Here is a 17,040-nt window from a genome sequence, read left to right as displayed (position 1 = left end):
ATTTCAATGGTTCAACGCTCACCATACATTGCTATTGCAAAGGTAAGGCCAAAAGGCGTGGGTGGGGAGGGCCCGCGGGCGGGGGGGATGAAAGGAGGCCAGAAAATGGGTGAAAATGGCCCTGTTTTGGACAAAAAGACAAGCCATTTTTGCCTGGTTTTGACCTGCAGAATACTTCTGAAGGTGGGGAGGGTGAAAGGAGGCAAAAAAATGGCTGAAAACAGTTCATTTTTAACAAAAAAATGAGCCATTTTAGTCTGGTTTTGGCCTGCAGAATACTTTTGGAGGTTTGGGGGGGGGGTAAAAGGAGCCCAAAACACAGGCAAAAATGGCCCATTTTTCACCTCCCCTGCTTCCAGAACAGAGAGAGAGAGAGAGAGAGAGAAAGGGAAAGAGGGAGAGAGAAAGAGAGGGACAGAGAGACAGGGAGAGAGATAGAAGCAATGTTCCCTCTAATTTTTCACGAGTCTGAGCAAGCACACTAACTCCCTGAGCGGTCCCTTGGACCACTGTGAGCAACATCAGACGTGCGCACTTTGGTCATGCCAGCATCGCATCCATTCAAGTCACATGATTTATTAAAAGAATCAAATTACAGCATTTACATTTCTGTTATAACACTTTTAATTAAGTGATTTAGCCCACTTACACAATGAAAATTACAAAAATCTTGTTCATGACCTGTGTGGTATGTTAACGCTATTGGAAGTATAAATATTTAATTTTAACTATGGCATAGCATGAGCTTCCAACCAAACCAAGCCAACTGTAAATTCCCGATTTTGAAAACATACTTAACATTTTTATTATAAAGCTCTGACTTGCATTATGAGCATAAGCCATTGTGTGAAGCTCCTGCCATGCACTGGGTGAGATTGTTCTACTGTGGTCTGGGAGACAGTCAAGTAACTCTTTTTCCACAAAATTCAGTATATGACACACTCATTTGATTTTTACAACTCAAACTAGTGGCAGTGTTCAATGATCAATATCCATAAAAGAAAATTGTAAATAAGTGACACTAGATGAGCACATTCTGATTGAAGACTTAAATTTCACCTTAATTTTCCCGTCTGTCCTTCTCACGTCTCCAATGGTTGTACACATTGTCCAGGTTGATGGCCTCGTCTGCTTGCAGCTTTGACTTTATGCATCAGCTGGTCCAAATGATCCACTTCAAGACGATTTCTGGATGCTGTTTTGATCCGATTCATTAAACTAAATCCTCTTTCACAATCCGCACTGGATGCTTGAAATGTAGCACAAATATCCACAAGCTGTGAGACGTGTTTCAGCTCCTCACATTTTAGTGTTGCAGCCACCATATCTGAAAATGTGCTGATTGACCCTTGTTTCAGTTTTGCCTCATTATGTACTTGAATTCAGCATATTCACGTTACTGGCCTCCACAGAATGTGGCTGGTGGAGAATGGCCTCATACTTCTTTGCCAATGTGGCAATGTCTGCTGCTCCGTACTCAAAACTGATGTCTGAGCTCAATGCCTCAATGTCCAATGCAGACCACTCCTTTAATTCATCCTCTGGAAAACGAGCATCCAAGTGATCGCAGAGATTACGAATAAAACAAATAATCTCACCGGTATCTCTGCCATCAGCTGACGAGGCCCTCATCACCTCTTTGACGCGGTCACTCCACTTGATATCCTTTTCCCCTGTCAAGTATTGGGAACGCAGCTTCTCAATCTTTGCTCTTGCAAAGCAGTGCCCCTCCATCACAGTCAGGTTGCGTTTTTGAAAAGAAAGACACAGGTATGCCAGCTCGCCCAAAACATCTCCTAGAGCAGTGAGAGTAAACTTGAACTTTGAATCGATCAGCTTTTTGTAACAGTAATTCGCCACTGGATCTCTGTTATCACTGGATTCTCTCTTGCAGTATTCTTCCAGGACAGTGTAGTTCCTCAGAACAGCATTCACGGCTTGGTCCCGCGACAGCCACCGCACTTCATTCAGAGGCCTGAATGACAGCGAATCCTCATCAAAAATCTTTGCTAGCTCTTCCAATTTTCCCTCTTTACAGTGGATCTAGAGAAAGTGGAATAAACCGTTCTAAGAAAAGTTTCCACGTCACGCATCAAAGGTACGTCTTTCCACGCATCATCAATGCCCAAGTCCTCTCTATGGGCTACACAGTGTTGCTCAGTTAGATGTGGTATTTGCTGCTTTAATAAAGCTGCAACTCCGTTGTGCTTTCCTAACATTACTGAGGCACCGTCAGAGGTCAGCATCACCATTCTCTGCATGTCTAGTTTATAATTGGTGTAAAACTGAGTTATTGCCTGCATAATATCCTGAGCGGTGCATGCCGTCAGCTGGACAATGCCGCCAAATACAGTTTTATGGTTGACGTTGTTTTCCTCTCTGTATTTAATATACAGGACTAGCATTTTGTGCACTGTTATGTCTGTGCTCTCATCTACGATCAGGGTGTGCCAAGGTGCATTTTTAACTTTACACATCGTCTCATTCTGCACTATTTGATTGATGGAATTCACAAACTCAAAGGCATAATTTTTGCTTCGCCAGCTTTCTGGAATACTCACGTACTTTGCCATGTGATCGTGAATTTGTTGAACCGACAGCATAGAGGCATTCATGTTGATGGCTAGGAGAATATCGTCGATGAGAACTTTAACTTGCTCGGGGTTGGATTTCTTTACGAGTGACAGCTCGTTCCTCTTCTCTCGATCTTTGGTGCTCTCCCTCAACAATGTACCGACCCCCATCCCAACATTGCATCTTCTTACAATTCCCACCGCTTTCAAATGACTTTTGTGCTGAATGTGACGCTTGAGGTAGTCCAGCTTCCATTCTGTCCACATTTTCCCCTCCGAAAACTCGCTTGCTATTTTGGCTTCGCAACATGTTTTGCAGAGCAGACCTTTCTCGCTCGAAAAAGAAAAAATCTCACCCAGTTTCACAGTTTTTTCTTCCGTTTGCACATACTCCGACAGCCATTCCATCTTAAAAGAATCGCATTTCTTTTTTACTTTGGCTTGGTGAGGGGATGTGCCACTGCCCGTTCGTTTTGCCATTATTACAAGGGGTTAGCATAAACAGCACTTAGCATTATTAGCGAGTCTTCACTCCACATTGGCCACATCGGCTAGCTAAAACACTGGTAGCCACAAATGGACGCCTGTCAATGACGTTGATTAGCTGCGTAAATACGTATGTGAATCGCATAATTGACTGGAACAGCTAGTCACCGGTCACTCACTGACTCACATTGAAAAATAGCACAGAATGAATTATATGCGTTTATTTTATTTTCAATTCAGGTTAGATTTTTTTTCTTGTGCGCAGCACAGATTTTCTGTGTGCGGAGACCGTGTCAGCAGTGCGCATTTGCGCACGCGCGCAGTTTAGAGGGAACAGTGCTTCTGATTGCCCTTTGTCTCTCTCTGCTGTACTATTTGAACACCCATCAATAAGACTTTCTTTCTTTTAAAGAATTTTTTTTTCTATAAACTTTTTTTTAAGAGATATTTTTTTCCCCCTCTGTCCTATTTTAAACTTTTAAGGAATTATCTGATTGATTCCTACTTATTAATCCTTTCTCTTCATTATCTTTCTCTTCTTGCATCTTGTTTTGATTTTTCCCTTCCACTGCTTCTTCTAATTTCTCATCTATTTCCTGAATATCATGTTCATCTTTCCCCCCCCCCCCAGTTGTTGAGTGGCTTCTACATTCATTTCTTATCTTTAGACAATCCCCTTGTTTCCTTATTGTTCTATATAGTTCATGCATTTAATAATAACATAATGAACATATCCTTCACAATTAAAGTCTTTTTCATGTCACTAATCGCAACGATATTTATCATTTAGACATTCTTTACACAAAATTTCTTTTATTATTATTAATTCTCATTGTTTATGACTTAGGAGATAGAGTATCCATTGTTTTCTTTAACTGATTGTAGTTGCAATGTAGCTGCTCCACCTCAGCTTTATGTTTTAGATGCATTTCATTTAATTGTTTTAAGAGATGCTCATTGGTAGAAATCAATGTTCTGCAAAAAATGAAAACATCAGGTTTGCTTTAACTGACTTATATTCCATTAGACAATAAATTCAAGGCATGAAAACCACTGGGAAGAACAAGCCTTTGCAATTAAAGCTTTGGAATATACTTATCGTAGATAGAATTGTAGTGATATAAGGGCCTGTGAAGATATTCTAATCTAATCACATGTGCTGGACAGAAATCCTCAAATTATCTCATATAAATGGCTGTCCAATTATTTTCAAAACCTCCAGGAAGGGAGCATCACTGTTTCAGGAACCAAATTGTTCCATAGTTTCATAGTTCTATTAGGAAGTTTCTTCTTAGTTCAAGTTTAAAATTTCTACTGATTGGTTCTTGTTCTATCTTCTGGCACTATGGAGAACCAAGTCCACACCATTCCCGTGTGACAGAACTGCAAGTATTAGAACACTGCTACTAAGCTTTCCTTCTTAAGACTTAGAATCAAAGAATCGTAGGGCTAGAAGGAACCCACTGCCCAAGGCAAGAGTCCTTATACCAGGGATGAAATGCTCCCGGTTCGGACCGGCTCCCCCAATCCGGTAGCGATGGCAGCTGGTGGTTCAGAGAACCGGTAGCAAAAATCCCTGGCCCCTCCCTCTGCCCCTGCTGAGCCGTACCATCATCAGAGGTTGTTTTTTTTACTTTTAAAAGCAATTTTTCTTCTGCCGAAAACATGCCTTTAAAAGTAAAAAAAAAAAAGCCTTTGATGATCCTGCGGCTCGGCTGGAATCGTCAGAACCAGAGGTGAAATCTAAAAATTTTCCCTACTGGTTCTGTGGGCGTGGCTTAATTGGTGGGGATGGCTTGGTGGTCAAATGACTGGGTGGGCGTGGCCAATAACAATAAATAATAAAAATAATAAACAAAGTATAAAAACAATAAGAGGTACCAAAAACCAACTTTCACACTTTACACACATCCAACACAACTGACTCACACACAATGTAAAAGCAGCTGCACTTCACACTTCACACAGCCACAAAAAGCTCAAAAACCAACTTTCATACTTTACATACACACAACACAACTCACACACACACACAAAATGCCACATACAGGTTTCTGAGATTTTGTGTGTTTGTGTAGTTAGAGTAAAACACTACAGAAACACACCAAATCTCAGAAAGCTGCACAAATAATTTATTTTATTATTTTATTTTATTTTATTCTATTTTATTTTATTGTGGACTTCAATTCCCAGAGTTCCTCAGCCAGCAAAGCCAGCCAGCATTTGTTGATCACTGAGGAAATAGATTAACTAAGCAATTGATTCTGTCTGGGCTGAAAGTGAAACTGTTTTCGGGCTTGGAAAAAAGCCATGCATTCATCAGTAATCAGGTAAGTGCTTTAGAATCTCTACTCTTACTTGTAGAAAACATGTTTTCTACAAGTAAGAGTACAAGTAAGGTTCTGCTGATGAGGAACTTTTAAAACCTTTTTTTTACAATCTCTTTGGCCAAAGACGTTGTTAAAAAAAGAGTTTAAAGGGTTCTGACAATCCCAGCTGAGCCGCGGGATCATCAGACTTTTTTTTTTACTTTTAAAGGCATTTTTTCAGCTGAAGAAAAACTGCTTTTAAAAGTAAAAAAAACCAAAAACCTCTGCTGATGGTGCAGCTCAGTAGAAGCGGAAGGGGGCAGGGATTTTTGCTACCGGTCCTCTAAACCAGCAGTTGCCATTGCTACTGGATTGCGCAAGCTGATCTGAACTGGGAGCATTTCACCCCTGGTCAGAACCCTTTAAATTCTTTTTTTAAACAAACTCTTCGGCAGAAAAGGTTGTAAAAAAGGGTTTTAAAAGGCTCCTCTGGTAATCCCAGCTGAGTTCCTCATCACCAGAACTTAAAAAACATGTTTTCTACAAGCTCTTCAGCTGAAGAGCTTGTTAAAACAATTATTTTAAGAGGTTCTGGCCTGCTATGAGGCAACTTCAGCTGGGATCATCAGAGGAACTTTTAAAATCTTTTTTTTCCTCTGGCAATCCCAGATGAGTTGCCTCATCATCACAGGCTTTTAAAATCATTTTTAACAGCCTCTTACAACAGTCCCCACCCATGCCCACCCAATGCCCCGTCCCCACTTGCCTTATTGCTGCTTCTTTCGGGCTTGCAAAGCCATGCTTTACATCAGTTGCATCAGCTAGCAATTGAATCTTCCTGCCTGCAATCCATTTCCTCAGTGAGCAACTCAATCTGCCTGCTTTGCTGGCTGAGGAACTCTGGGAATTAAAGTCCACAAACCTTAAAGTTACTAATGTTGGAGACCCCTGATCTAAAAAATATAAATAAAATAAAATAATAAAATAAAATATTTGTGCAGCTTTCTGAGATTTGGTGTGTTTCTGTAGTGTTTCACTCTAACTACACAAACACACAAAATCTCACAAAGCCATATGTGGCATTTTGTGTGTGTGTGTGTGTGTGAGAGAGAGAGAGTCAGTTGTGTTGGGTTGTGTGTGTGTAAAGTGTGAAAATTGTTTTTTGAGCTTTTTGTGGCTGTGTGAGGTTCCTGCTTGTTGCAGGGGCCATTTTGGGGGAAGTGCAGCGGCTTTTACATAGTGTGTGAGTCAGTTGTGTTGTGTGTATGTAAAGTGTGATGTGAAAGTTGGTTTTTGGTACCTTTTATTGTTTTGTATACTTTGTTTATTATTTGTATTATTTATTGTTATTGGCCACGCCCACCCAGTCATTTGACCACCAAGCCACCGCCAATTAAGCCACGCCCACAGAACTGGTAGGGAAAATTTTTAGATTTCACCCCTGCCTTATACCATCTCAGATAAATGGCTATCTGGTCTTTTCTTGAAAACCTCCAGCAACAGAGCATCCACAATTCCAAGACGCAAGCTGTTTTATTGATTATCCCAAAGGTGCTTTTTCAAAAGGCAACTGGACTTTCTTTGTTTTTCCTTGAAGAAACGTCTCATCCAAGAAGCTTCTGCAGTTGTGACATGATCTTAAGGACATGACTTGGATGATTGAGATCTCCATTGACATGAGCTGCATGGATTCTGATTGAAATCACTAACAAGTTTGCATGTAATATTAGCAAACCAAATAAATCAGGTTCTGGAAACACCAGAAAGTGAAAAATGGCTAACAACTGGAAGAACCTTTTTGATTCAGAAGGATGTAGAAAATTACAGGCCAATAACTTGCCTGCCAACAACATACAAATTACTTACAGGCATTATTGCAAACCAAATTTATGGATATCTGGAATTAGCTAAAAATGCGTATTACAGTATTCTGTCATATGGAATAATTAATTGGACTCAGCTAGAATTTGATAACTTTGTTCGAAAGACAATAAAACTAATGGCAATACACCATGCTCTGCACCCAAAAGTGATATTGATTGATTGTACTTGCCTAGATCTCAGAACAGCAGAGGACTCTTATAGGTGAAACAAACTGTGCAAGAAGAAAATAAATGACTATATACAAAAGCAAAAGAGCCTCTTCTGAAAATTAACAAGGAAAAATTCTTGAAAATAGTGAGATTGAAAGCAGAATATCGAAAAGAAACAATTGAGCATCAAATTTCTAATTGGAAAAAGAAGCCTATGCACAATCAATACTTGAAAGACATTGAAGGAAAGATAGATACAAAACTAACATGGAGATGGTTGAGATCAGGGGTGCTGAAGAAAGAAACTGAAGGCTTCGTTTTGGCTGCCCAAGAACAAGGCCTGCAGACCAATTCCATGAAAGCAAAAATTCAACATGTTACTAACAACAGCAAATGCCGCTTATGCAACAAGAAAGATGAAAAAGTGTATCACCTTATTGCTGGCTGCAGCAAAATGATTTAATCATCTTAGTTGCTCTTCTTTACACTTTTTTCAAAGTTTCAACATCTTTTTTGTAATAAGGTGACCAAAACTGGATGCAGTATTCCAGGTGTGATCTTAGTAAGGCTTTATAAGATGATACTAATATTTCATGTGATTTTCATTCCATGCCTCTGTTTATACGACCATTTTATTATCTTTTTGCTGCTGCTGCACACTGCTGACTCATGTTTAAGTGATCGTCCACTAGGACTCCAAGGTCCCTCTCACATTGTTTTTGAGCCAGTTTTTGCCTAATCTGTACTTGTACCTTTGGTTTTTCTTGCCCAGGTGTAAAAGCTTGCTTTTCTCCACATTGAATTTTATTTTGATGCATTGTTCAAGTCTGTCAAGATCTTTTTGGATCCTTGTCTTCTGGAGTGTTGGATATTCCCACAAGCTTAGTGTCATCTGCAAATTTGATGAGTTCCCCTTCTATTCCCTCATCTAAGTCATTTAGGAAGATATTGAAGAGTACCGGGCCTAGGACGAAATCTTATGGTACCCCACTGCTTACTTTCCTCCATGTAGATGTAGTAACATTAAGGACTCTGCTTTCTCTCTACTGTCTGTTACTTCCTTGCCATCTTCTCTCTTTAGTGTTTCCTTGACATTTTTCTTGTTATTTATATGTTGAAAGAAAGTTTGTTTTTATTATCTTTGCCTTTTGTTGCAAGTCTTTGTTCATTCTGAGCCTTTCCTGACTTCATCTTTGCAGATTCAGACTGACTGGTGACATTTTGCCTTAGTTATGTGTCCCTTTTTCCATTTTTTTGTACTTATCCTTTTTGACTAAGCTGGTTTTTTCTTGAATTTCTTGTTTTTCTTTTTCAGTGGTATTGTGTTGGACTGGTTTTTTATGATCATATTTTTCAGTGCTTCCCACACTTGACTTGTTCTCCCCTTTAAAATTTTTATGCATGAAATTTTGCTTAGACTCTCTCCGAGTTTGTTAAAATAAGCTATTTTAAAATTTAAGGCACTGGTTGGATTATATTCTATTGCTTGTGTTTGCATTATATTGAATTCAAGTATGACATGGTCACTCTTGCCAAGGTTCTGGCAACTTCTACCATTTCTTCCTTAATAGTAGGAATTAAAGAAGTATGATGAAGTTGTCAGCTAAGTTTGTTAGGAATCTATTTGATCTCCCACTTGCTGCAGAGTTTGTCTCCCAATTAATATCAGGGTAGTTAAAGTCTCCCATTACTACTTGGTATGATTTCTGCATACATTTGTTAATTGATTAGCAAATAGTTCATCTATTTTTTCTGCTTGGTTGATAGTATATGCCTATAGCAATGTCATTTTTCTCCCATTTATATTGACCTATGTGGATTCTAGGAGGTTTTCATACTTGGTTTTGTGTATTTCTGTAGAGATGTAGTGACCTTTTATATATAATGCAATTTCACCTCCTCTTTTGTTAAGTCTGTCAGATAAACACAGTCATGTGTTTTATCCCACCAAGTTTCAGTAATGGCAACTATATCATATCTGCCTTCAGTACTAATACCTCAAGTTAACCCTGTTTGTTCCCTAAACTTTGAGTGTTAGTGTATAGGCATTTGAATTCTTTATGAGTCTTGGGTATGTTTCTTATATTCCCTACTTTGTAACTGGATTACCATCCTTTCCATCACTTTCTACTTCATTTTTTCTCTTTTTTTACTTTTTTAACTTCTTTTTTCTCTTTACTCCCTTCCTCCTTATGTGATTGGTTATTTAGTGGTTTTTGCTTGGAATTAGGTTCTCAAGATCATGAAAATTGCCCCCCTTGACCCCCCCCAATTTTAGTTTAAAGCCCTTTTGATAAGATTAGCCAATTGTTTTCTGAATATATTCTTTCCAGTTCTTGTGAGATTCATTCCATCCCTTGCCAGTAGTCCTTCATGTAGGTAATGCAGACCATGGTCTAGGAAGCTGAAATTCTATTGACGACGCAATTTTTTAAGCCAGTGGTTTGTTTCTAAAATCCTTTGCTCCCTCATTGGATGTTGGCCTTTTGTTGCAAGTATAGATGAAAACACCACTTGTGTTTCTAGTTATTTAAGTTTCTTCCCTAGGTGTTCATAATCTCGTTACTGTTTTCAAATTCATTGTTGTGTCATTGATCCTCATGTGTAGGAGAAGAAAAGGTAGTAATAATGGGGTTGACTGTTTCAGTAAGGTATTCAGTTACATCTTTGATTTTTGCTCCAGGGATTCTGTGATGCCACACAGTTTTTGGCAGTGCTTGTCTTCAAAGCTGTTGTATGAATATAGAGGTACTCCTGACTTAATGGAATAGGAACAGGTAAGAATAGAAAGAGTGGATTTGCCATCTTCTTTATTGTTATATTGTATATTTTATCCTTTTGACTGCATTGTGATGCTTTGCTTTTAAACTATGAATTACTCAAAGTCAATTGGAAATGAGCGACAGCTAAGTTGAATAAAGTAAATAAATTATTCTGGGTGAATGGAACTGAAGAATGAGGTGAGATTTCTGGGATGCAAAATTACTATTAAATATTAGCATGTAAGAGCAAAATTTGGGATTCAATATCCTTACCTATGGCTTTCCTGTAACATTTCTGTCATTTCTCGCATCTTGTTAAAATTTTGGAGATTTTTCTTCATACTAGCATTTTCATCAATTAAAAGTTGATGGTCGTCTTCAAAATCTAATGCAAGAGTAAAAAAGAAAAAGAACTAGAGTTAAAAAACACACAAATACCACACATGGAATAGTTGGAAAACTATAAAAGAAAACGAACATGAGAAAGATTATGCGTTTGTTTATGAATTTTTAGTTTTTATTTTTCTTCAAATCATTTCACACAGGAAGTCATCTGGCCTGTGGTATATCTGACTTTTAGGAGAATCAACTGTATTATATGAGATAGTATCTTTTTCACTGATCAGTTAATTTGATCTTGACAGAATTAAATGCTGGTCACCAGAATTAAAAAAAAAACACTGAAACCATAGAAAGAGTGCAGAGAAGAGCAACAAAGATCATAAGTGGTCTGGAGGCTAAATCAGATGATCAACAATTGAGGAACTAGATATTTCTAGCCTAACAAAGAGAAGGACTATGAGTTATATCGTGACTGTTTTCCAGTACTTCAGGGCCTGATACAGAGAAGAGAGGGGTCAACTTATTTTCTAAAGCATCTGAGGGGAGGACAAGAAATAATGAATGGAAGGTCATTAAATCTTTTGTGAATTTATTGAAGGGTACTGGGCCTAAAACAGAACCTTGGGGTATCCACTGCTTACTTTCTTCCATGTAGAAGTTGTTCCATTAAGTATTACATGTTGAGTGTGGTTTGTCAGCCAGTTGCAAATCCATCTGGTGGTGATGCTTATTGAAATCCAACTATTCTATGTCCATTGCATTTCACTGGTCCACTAATTTAGTCACTTTGTCAAAGAATGAAGTAAAATTTGTTTGACATGATTTTTTTAGATAAACTCATGTTGGCTTCTGTTTATAAATTTGCTTGCTTACATATCTGCTGCTTGATCACTACATAACAAATTTCAATTTTTGTTCCTGGGTACAAAGTATGTTTTCCTAACCCTTTGTGCCTAAAATAAATAGAAAATAACTATTGTTCCACACAAAAATTGCTTCTGTGATCAGGGCACTGATATTTTGAAATTTATCTGTTTTCAAAAACATTCTCAATTCACATTCAATGCTGAGTAGACTTCCAGAATATTTTGGAACTATGAGAACTGTCCAGAATTTTCTAGAATTCTGGAATTTTCTAGAACTTTCTAACACTTTCTAGGAGTATCCATAGAAATATAAAAGTACAGGTGTTACACCAACATTTTTGCTTGTATAATTGCTGAGTAATAAAATAGTGAATAGTAATATTTGATTTAGGTGGCATCAAGAAGTTGCTTGAACTCAGCATTTTGCATTTTGATATGTATGTGGAAATTTATCAAGACAAGAGTAAAAGAAGTACTCTTCAAAAATATCTGTTAAGATGTGTGAGGCCTTCAAAGTACACTTTGGCATGCCTGCCAGAGATCAAGACAAGCCTTGGTCACCTCATTTCACATGTGAACATTGCAAAAAAAAAAGTTTTGAAGATATGGTGAAGAATTGCTGCTCACTAGATAAAATTTCAATTATTTATTACCATTTAAAAGAGTTGCAATTAAGAACATTTTCACTATTTTCAATGTTCTAGGAAAATACAGACTATGATATATGTTTTATGCCCTATGGTAATACCTTGCACAATATTATGTAACGTGTAAAATATCAATTTTTAAAAATGTATATAATTCTGCTATGTTTACAGGGGAAAAAAGAGAGCCATGAAGTTTGTTATTCCAAGAATTTGATGGGAACCAACTAACCACTCAAGCAACTGCTACTTCTATAGGGTGAACCCTTCCAATCATTGAACTGGCAAGTTCCTATCATGTATCTATCCATTGCCCCGATACTACACTGTCCTGAGCTTCCCGGTCCCACCCTTCCAGAGAGGGATCAGTTATCCTCAGGAGAGAGAAACAACTGCATTTCACAGATGCAGCTAAGGAAAGAAAGTTATACTTCCCCAACCAGAAAGACCTCAACAATTTGATCAGAGACCTTGGTCTTACTTACTCCTATACTGAGGTTCTGACATCTACACTCAAGGAGTGGAAGTTGTTGGATGAAAATGTGCAAATCACAGATCAGAGAAAGCATCACCAATGTTTTTCCAACTTCTTCAGTTGGCAAGATGGGCTATGCTTTTGCAACAATGTGGCTAGTCTATTTGAAGCTATAGGAATTGCATATAACCCAAGTGAATGCTGCCTGTTCATAAAATTCAGGAGCCTCAAAGCCATATGGCTTCATAATGGAAACAAGTACCCATCTCTTTCCATGGCTTGCTCTGTATACCTCAAAGAAAACTACACCAGTGTGAAGATCTTACTGAGTGCCCTGAAGTATGGTAATTATGGATGGGAGGTCATTGGAGACTTCAAAATGGTGTCATTCCTGATGAGCTTCCAAGGCAGTTTCAGGAAGTTTCCTTGTTTTCTTTGCCTCTGGGACATCCAGGACACTACTGAAGGAACTGGCCACAGTGAACCAAGCTCTCCAGAGGGAAGAACAACATAAAGTGGGAGCCACTGGTAGACCTTTGGAAGGTGCTGATGCCACAAATGCATATCAAGTTAGGCCTCATCAAATAATTTGTCATGTTTCTAGAAAAGGAGTCGGCACCTTTCAAGTACCTCCAAGATCACTTTCCATAGGTGTCAACGGCAAAGGATAAAGCTGGTATCTTCATCAGACCACAGATAAAGAAAGTCAGGGAGTGTGACGAATTTCCAGGAAGCTGAACAGGATGGAGAAAGTGGCTTGGAACAGTTTTGTTGAAGTAGTTCATAATTTTCTGGGCAATCACAAAGCTGAAAACTATGACTCATGGTTCAGACTCTCATAAAGAATTAAGCCAGAATGGGATGCAGAATGTCCCTCAAAGTCTGTATCTTTGATGGTCACCTTCACAAATTCAAGGAGAATGTGGGTGCTTACTCAGAGGAGCATGGCGAGTACTATCACTAAGATATATTGGATTGTGAACATCATTACTAAACATAGTATAATGGAAACATGATGAGAGACTATATTTGGGAGCTTCTTCAAGAAAGCAGTTTGCAGGATGGCCAGAAATCTAGAAAATCTAATCATTTCTGAATCCTTTTGAGTGGTTTTGACTGTTCGAATATTTTAACAATATTTACCATATATTGTTCTTTCTCTAATTACTTAAAAAGATAAAACCTCTCCTGTTTTGTCTCTATAAATATGAAACTTTTGTAGCTTGTAGTCACAAAATCAATTTTTTGTGATGAATATAACCGTTTTTGCATAGCTCTTTAGACATAAGCAATTGAAATATAACACTGATAAGCTGGAAATAAAAATTATGTTACACAATGTTATATTTTCCAGGATGTTCCTGCGTATTGATGTTAGACTGATTGGTCTGTAGTTTCCTGGATCTGTCTTTTTCCCTTTTTTGCAGATGGGAACCACATCAGCAGTTTTCCAACCCTCTGGTAGTTCCCCGGTGTTCTGGGATCTTTGAATGGTTCAATGGTTCTGAGATCACCTCTGCCAGGTCCTTCAAAACTCTGGGATGCATTAGTATATTCCCTTGATAATAAATGCTGTTAACATTGATATTCCAAACGTATATAATCAATTTTCATAAGAATATCAATGAAAAATAAAATTCAGTAAGAATCTCCTTAGATGAAGAGATTTTATGAGATCACAACACTAGATCCCATCTTTCACGAGGCTCAGAGTAGAAGCAAAGCTTCAGCAAACTGAACTTGTTAATTAAACTCTGACTTTTTAAACAAAGAAAAAATATCTACTTATTTCTATTTATACAATACATTCAATATTAATAAAACTAGCAATGATGATTTGTATTTTAGTATATATAGATAAAGATTATAATTAATTTGTACCTATAATCAGACAATGAAAAGATAATTGGAACAAACATTTCCCCAGAATTTACCAGTAATCTGTAAAGATGATGTATCAGCAATATCTGAAATCTGAATGCTTTCTTCCACTTTGAATTTATGAACTTTTAAGCCTTCTTTTTCTTTCAGTAACTTATTTAAATATTGCTTCAGTACATCCTAAGATTAGGAGAGTAAAGAAAACATATGAACAGAATTAAATTAAAATCAAATTTTGTGACTAGTTATAAAAATAAGCTAAAAATGAAAGAATCAAGTTTTAATAGAAATAAATGAAAAAGCCTTCACTTAGGATGGTGAAATAGATGTACTGGTTTGTAGTTTGGTCCTATGTGACAAAGGAAACAAGCTCAACGTAGATTGACTGCCGCTGCTACCTTTGTGTCCAAATCCCTGAAACCATTCATTCAAACCAGCAGCAAGCAGAAGACGTCCATGGTGCCGTACAGGTTGGGACCAAATGAGGCCTACAGGGACACTGGCTTCTTGGCAGGAAAGTGGCTGTCTTTTACTCAGACACTAGCAAAGCTATTTTTCTTAGCTCTTGCATTCTTAGTTTTACTAGTATCGAAGTAAAAGATGGCCCTTTTCTGCACATGGGTCAGCCTGTTCTGGAACTCTGGAGATCTTTGAAAGGTAAATGAGTGATTGGAAACAGGGTGGGGAAAAGCAACTGGAATCTGGGAGATTAGCAAAGTAGGCCCAGTGCCTGTGGAGACCTGGCGGTACAGGATAGGGGAAGGGAAGTAACTATGGGGACCCCAAGGGATTGTAAATTGAGCATGAGATATCTCAGTGGGTGGTGGGAGATCTTGGATGATTGGAAGCAGGTGGCCTGTTCCATTACTAGCCCCCCCCCTTGGTCTTCCGTACCCTGAGATACCTCATGTGCACAACCACCTGTGCATTTGATTAATGAATGCATTTAGGAAAGCAGGGAGGGAGCATGTTCATTTAGCATGGTCCAATTAACAAATCCTCAGGTATGAACATATTTGGCAGACTCTATTACATTCATAACTTGAGGATTACCTGTATAAATTTAGTCCGAGTTTGAGAGGGAGCCAGCAGAAAAGCATCAAAGACAATGAAGTTCCCAGTCTGGTTTAGCAACTGAATAAGGAAGTTAGGCTATTCATTTTCTGAAAGGTACTTTAAGGAAAAACAGAAGCTTTTGATTTATGAATTCCCAAAAGTTACTTTATTAATTGGTATACTTTATACCAATTTTAAAGTCATGACTATTACAATGCTTCTGTTGTCAGGTGCATAAAATTCAGGCAGATTTGCCCTAATGACTAACTGCAGAGGCTTTGCAGTGCCCTCATTTATTTCCCTACCAATCCTGCCCTTTGGGTCCCCAAAGGCCTTGTGTGTGCTTTCCTGCCCCCAGTCCTCACAGTTCTGCTTTACATCCCCACCAAGTCCCACAACTTCCTCCTCCCCTTTCACTGATTACTCACTTACCTTCTGTAGATCTCCTGAGCTATAGACCTTGCATTGAGAAAGGAGAGCAAGTTGCCTTGCCCCTTGGCATCCCAAAGCTGCGCGACTCCATTCCAGAAACAAGCCCCATTTTTGGTATGGCCACAATGAATGGTAGTGGCACTGAAAATTGTACCTGGTTCAGGGATGGTGCCCTATGACTTGAAAGGATGCCAAGCATTGGAGAGGAAGCCCTCCTTCCCCATTGCAAGATCCAGTTTCAGACTTCAACTACCCTATGGATCCCTTGGAAGTCACATGATAGCACATCCTTCTTGTATAATTTTCAGAGAATATGGAAACTGCATAAACACACAACTCTCTCATGTGAATTCAGGGGATCTGAAAACCATGCAAGAGCACAGCCCATTCTCATGCAGTCTCCAGAACCTCAGAACACTGCACAAGAATGGAGGGTGCTATTATGTTGTTTAAAGGCTTCAGAGGCTTCAGAAGAACATTCTCCAAAGCTATTTCAAGAACAAGGACTTGATGTGACCCAGAGTAGCCTGTTAACAGAAAAAAATCAGCATCTGAAGGTAAGAGGCAGACTGCAGAACTAGGGTAGTACTTCATCACAGGAGCAATTGTGCCTTAGAAATAAAAAAGGTGGCTTTTTTGAATGACAGTGGTGGCACTAGGGGTAAGTGAAGGGTTTTAATACTGCCATTTATTGTTGCTGTTGAGGGTGACATAGATACAGGGAGGGGAGGGAAAGATAGAGACTTCTTCCACACACTACTCCAACTATCCAGCTTGGACCATCATCTTAGTCTCTAGAGAATGGACCTACTTGCATTTTTGCACAAAGCTTCTGATAATTCTACTGACTTGTTATTTCTAGGAATTTGATTATGTCTTCTTATAATCAATTCATGCCACATTCAAGTTGGTCTTCCTTCCCTTGCAATTTTCCAAAATCATCTTGTGAATCAGGAGCTGATCTTTTGTTCCTCTGCTCTTGGTAAATTCTTATTGGGATATTTTTATGAATCTTAATTATTTCAAAGATGCATGGCAAGAATAAGTGCATTAATATTTGATCATCTGATTTAAGAGGTGAATTTAATTTTTTAATGGATGCAGAAATGGACAGGAAAATCTATCCTAAAAGATATAATTATAATCAACATTTGAAAGTATTCTACAATAGTTTAATCTGA

At 38.3% G+C, this 17,040-nt stretch overlaps 1 protein-coding gene across 1 annotated transcript in view; it reads right to left on the bottom strand.

Annotated features, from left to right (window-relative positions):
• Positions 1 to 2,772: 2,772 nt before the first annotated feature.
• The window catches only part of CEP72 (centrosomal protein 72), a 67,017-nt gene continuing 52,749 nt past the window's right edge, over positions 2,773 to 17,040 (bottom strand). Inside the window, exons 13-15 of the mRNA XM_058182704.1 lie at positions 14,425 to 14,551; positions 10,437 to 10,548; positions 2,773 to 4,034 (exon numbers count right to left, since the gene is read on the bottom strand). Of these exons, the coding sequence (XP_058038687.1) occupies positions 3,896 to 4,034; positions 10,437 to 10,548; positions 14,425 to 14,551 (378 nt within the window). The 3' untranslated portion in view covers positions 2,773 to 3,895. The remainder of the gene's footprint in view (positions 4,035 to 10,436; positions 10,549 to 14,424; positions 14,552 to 17,040) is intronic.

This window comes from Ahaetulla prasina, chromosome 4, assembly GCF_028640845.1.
Source record: "Ahaetulla prasina isolate Xishuangbanna chromosome 4, ASM2864084v1, whole genome shotgun sequence".
Taxonomy (NCBI): Eukaryota; Metazoa; Chordata; class Lepidosauria; order Squamata; family Colubridae; genus Ahaetulla; species Ahaetulla prasina.
Note: the sequence above shows the minus strand (reverse complement) of the source record. Positions and strands in the feature narration are given on the sequence as shown.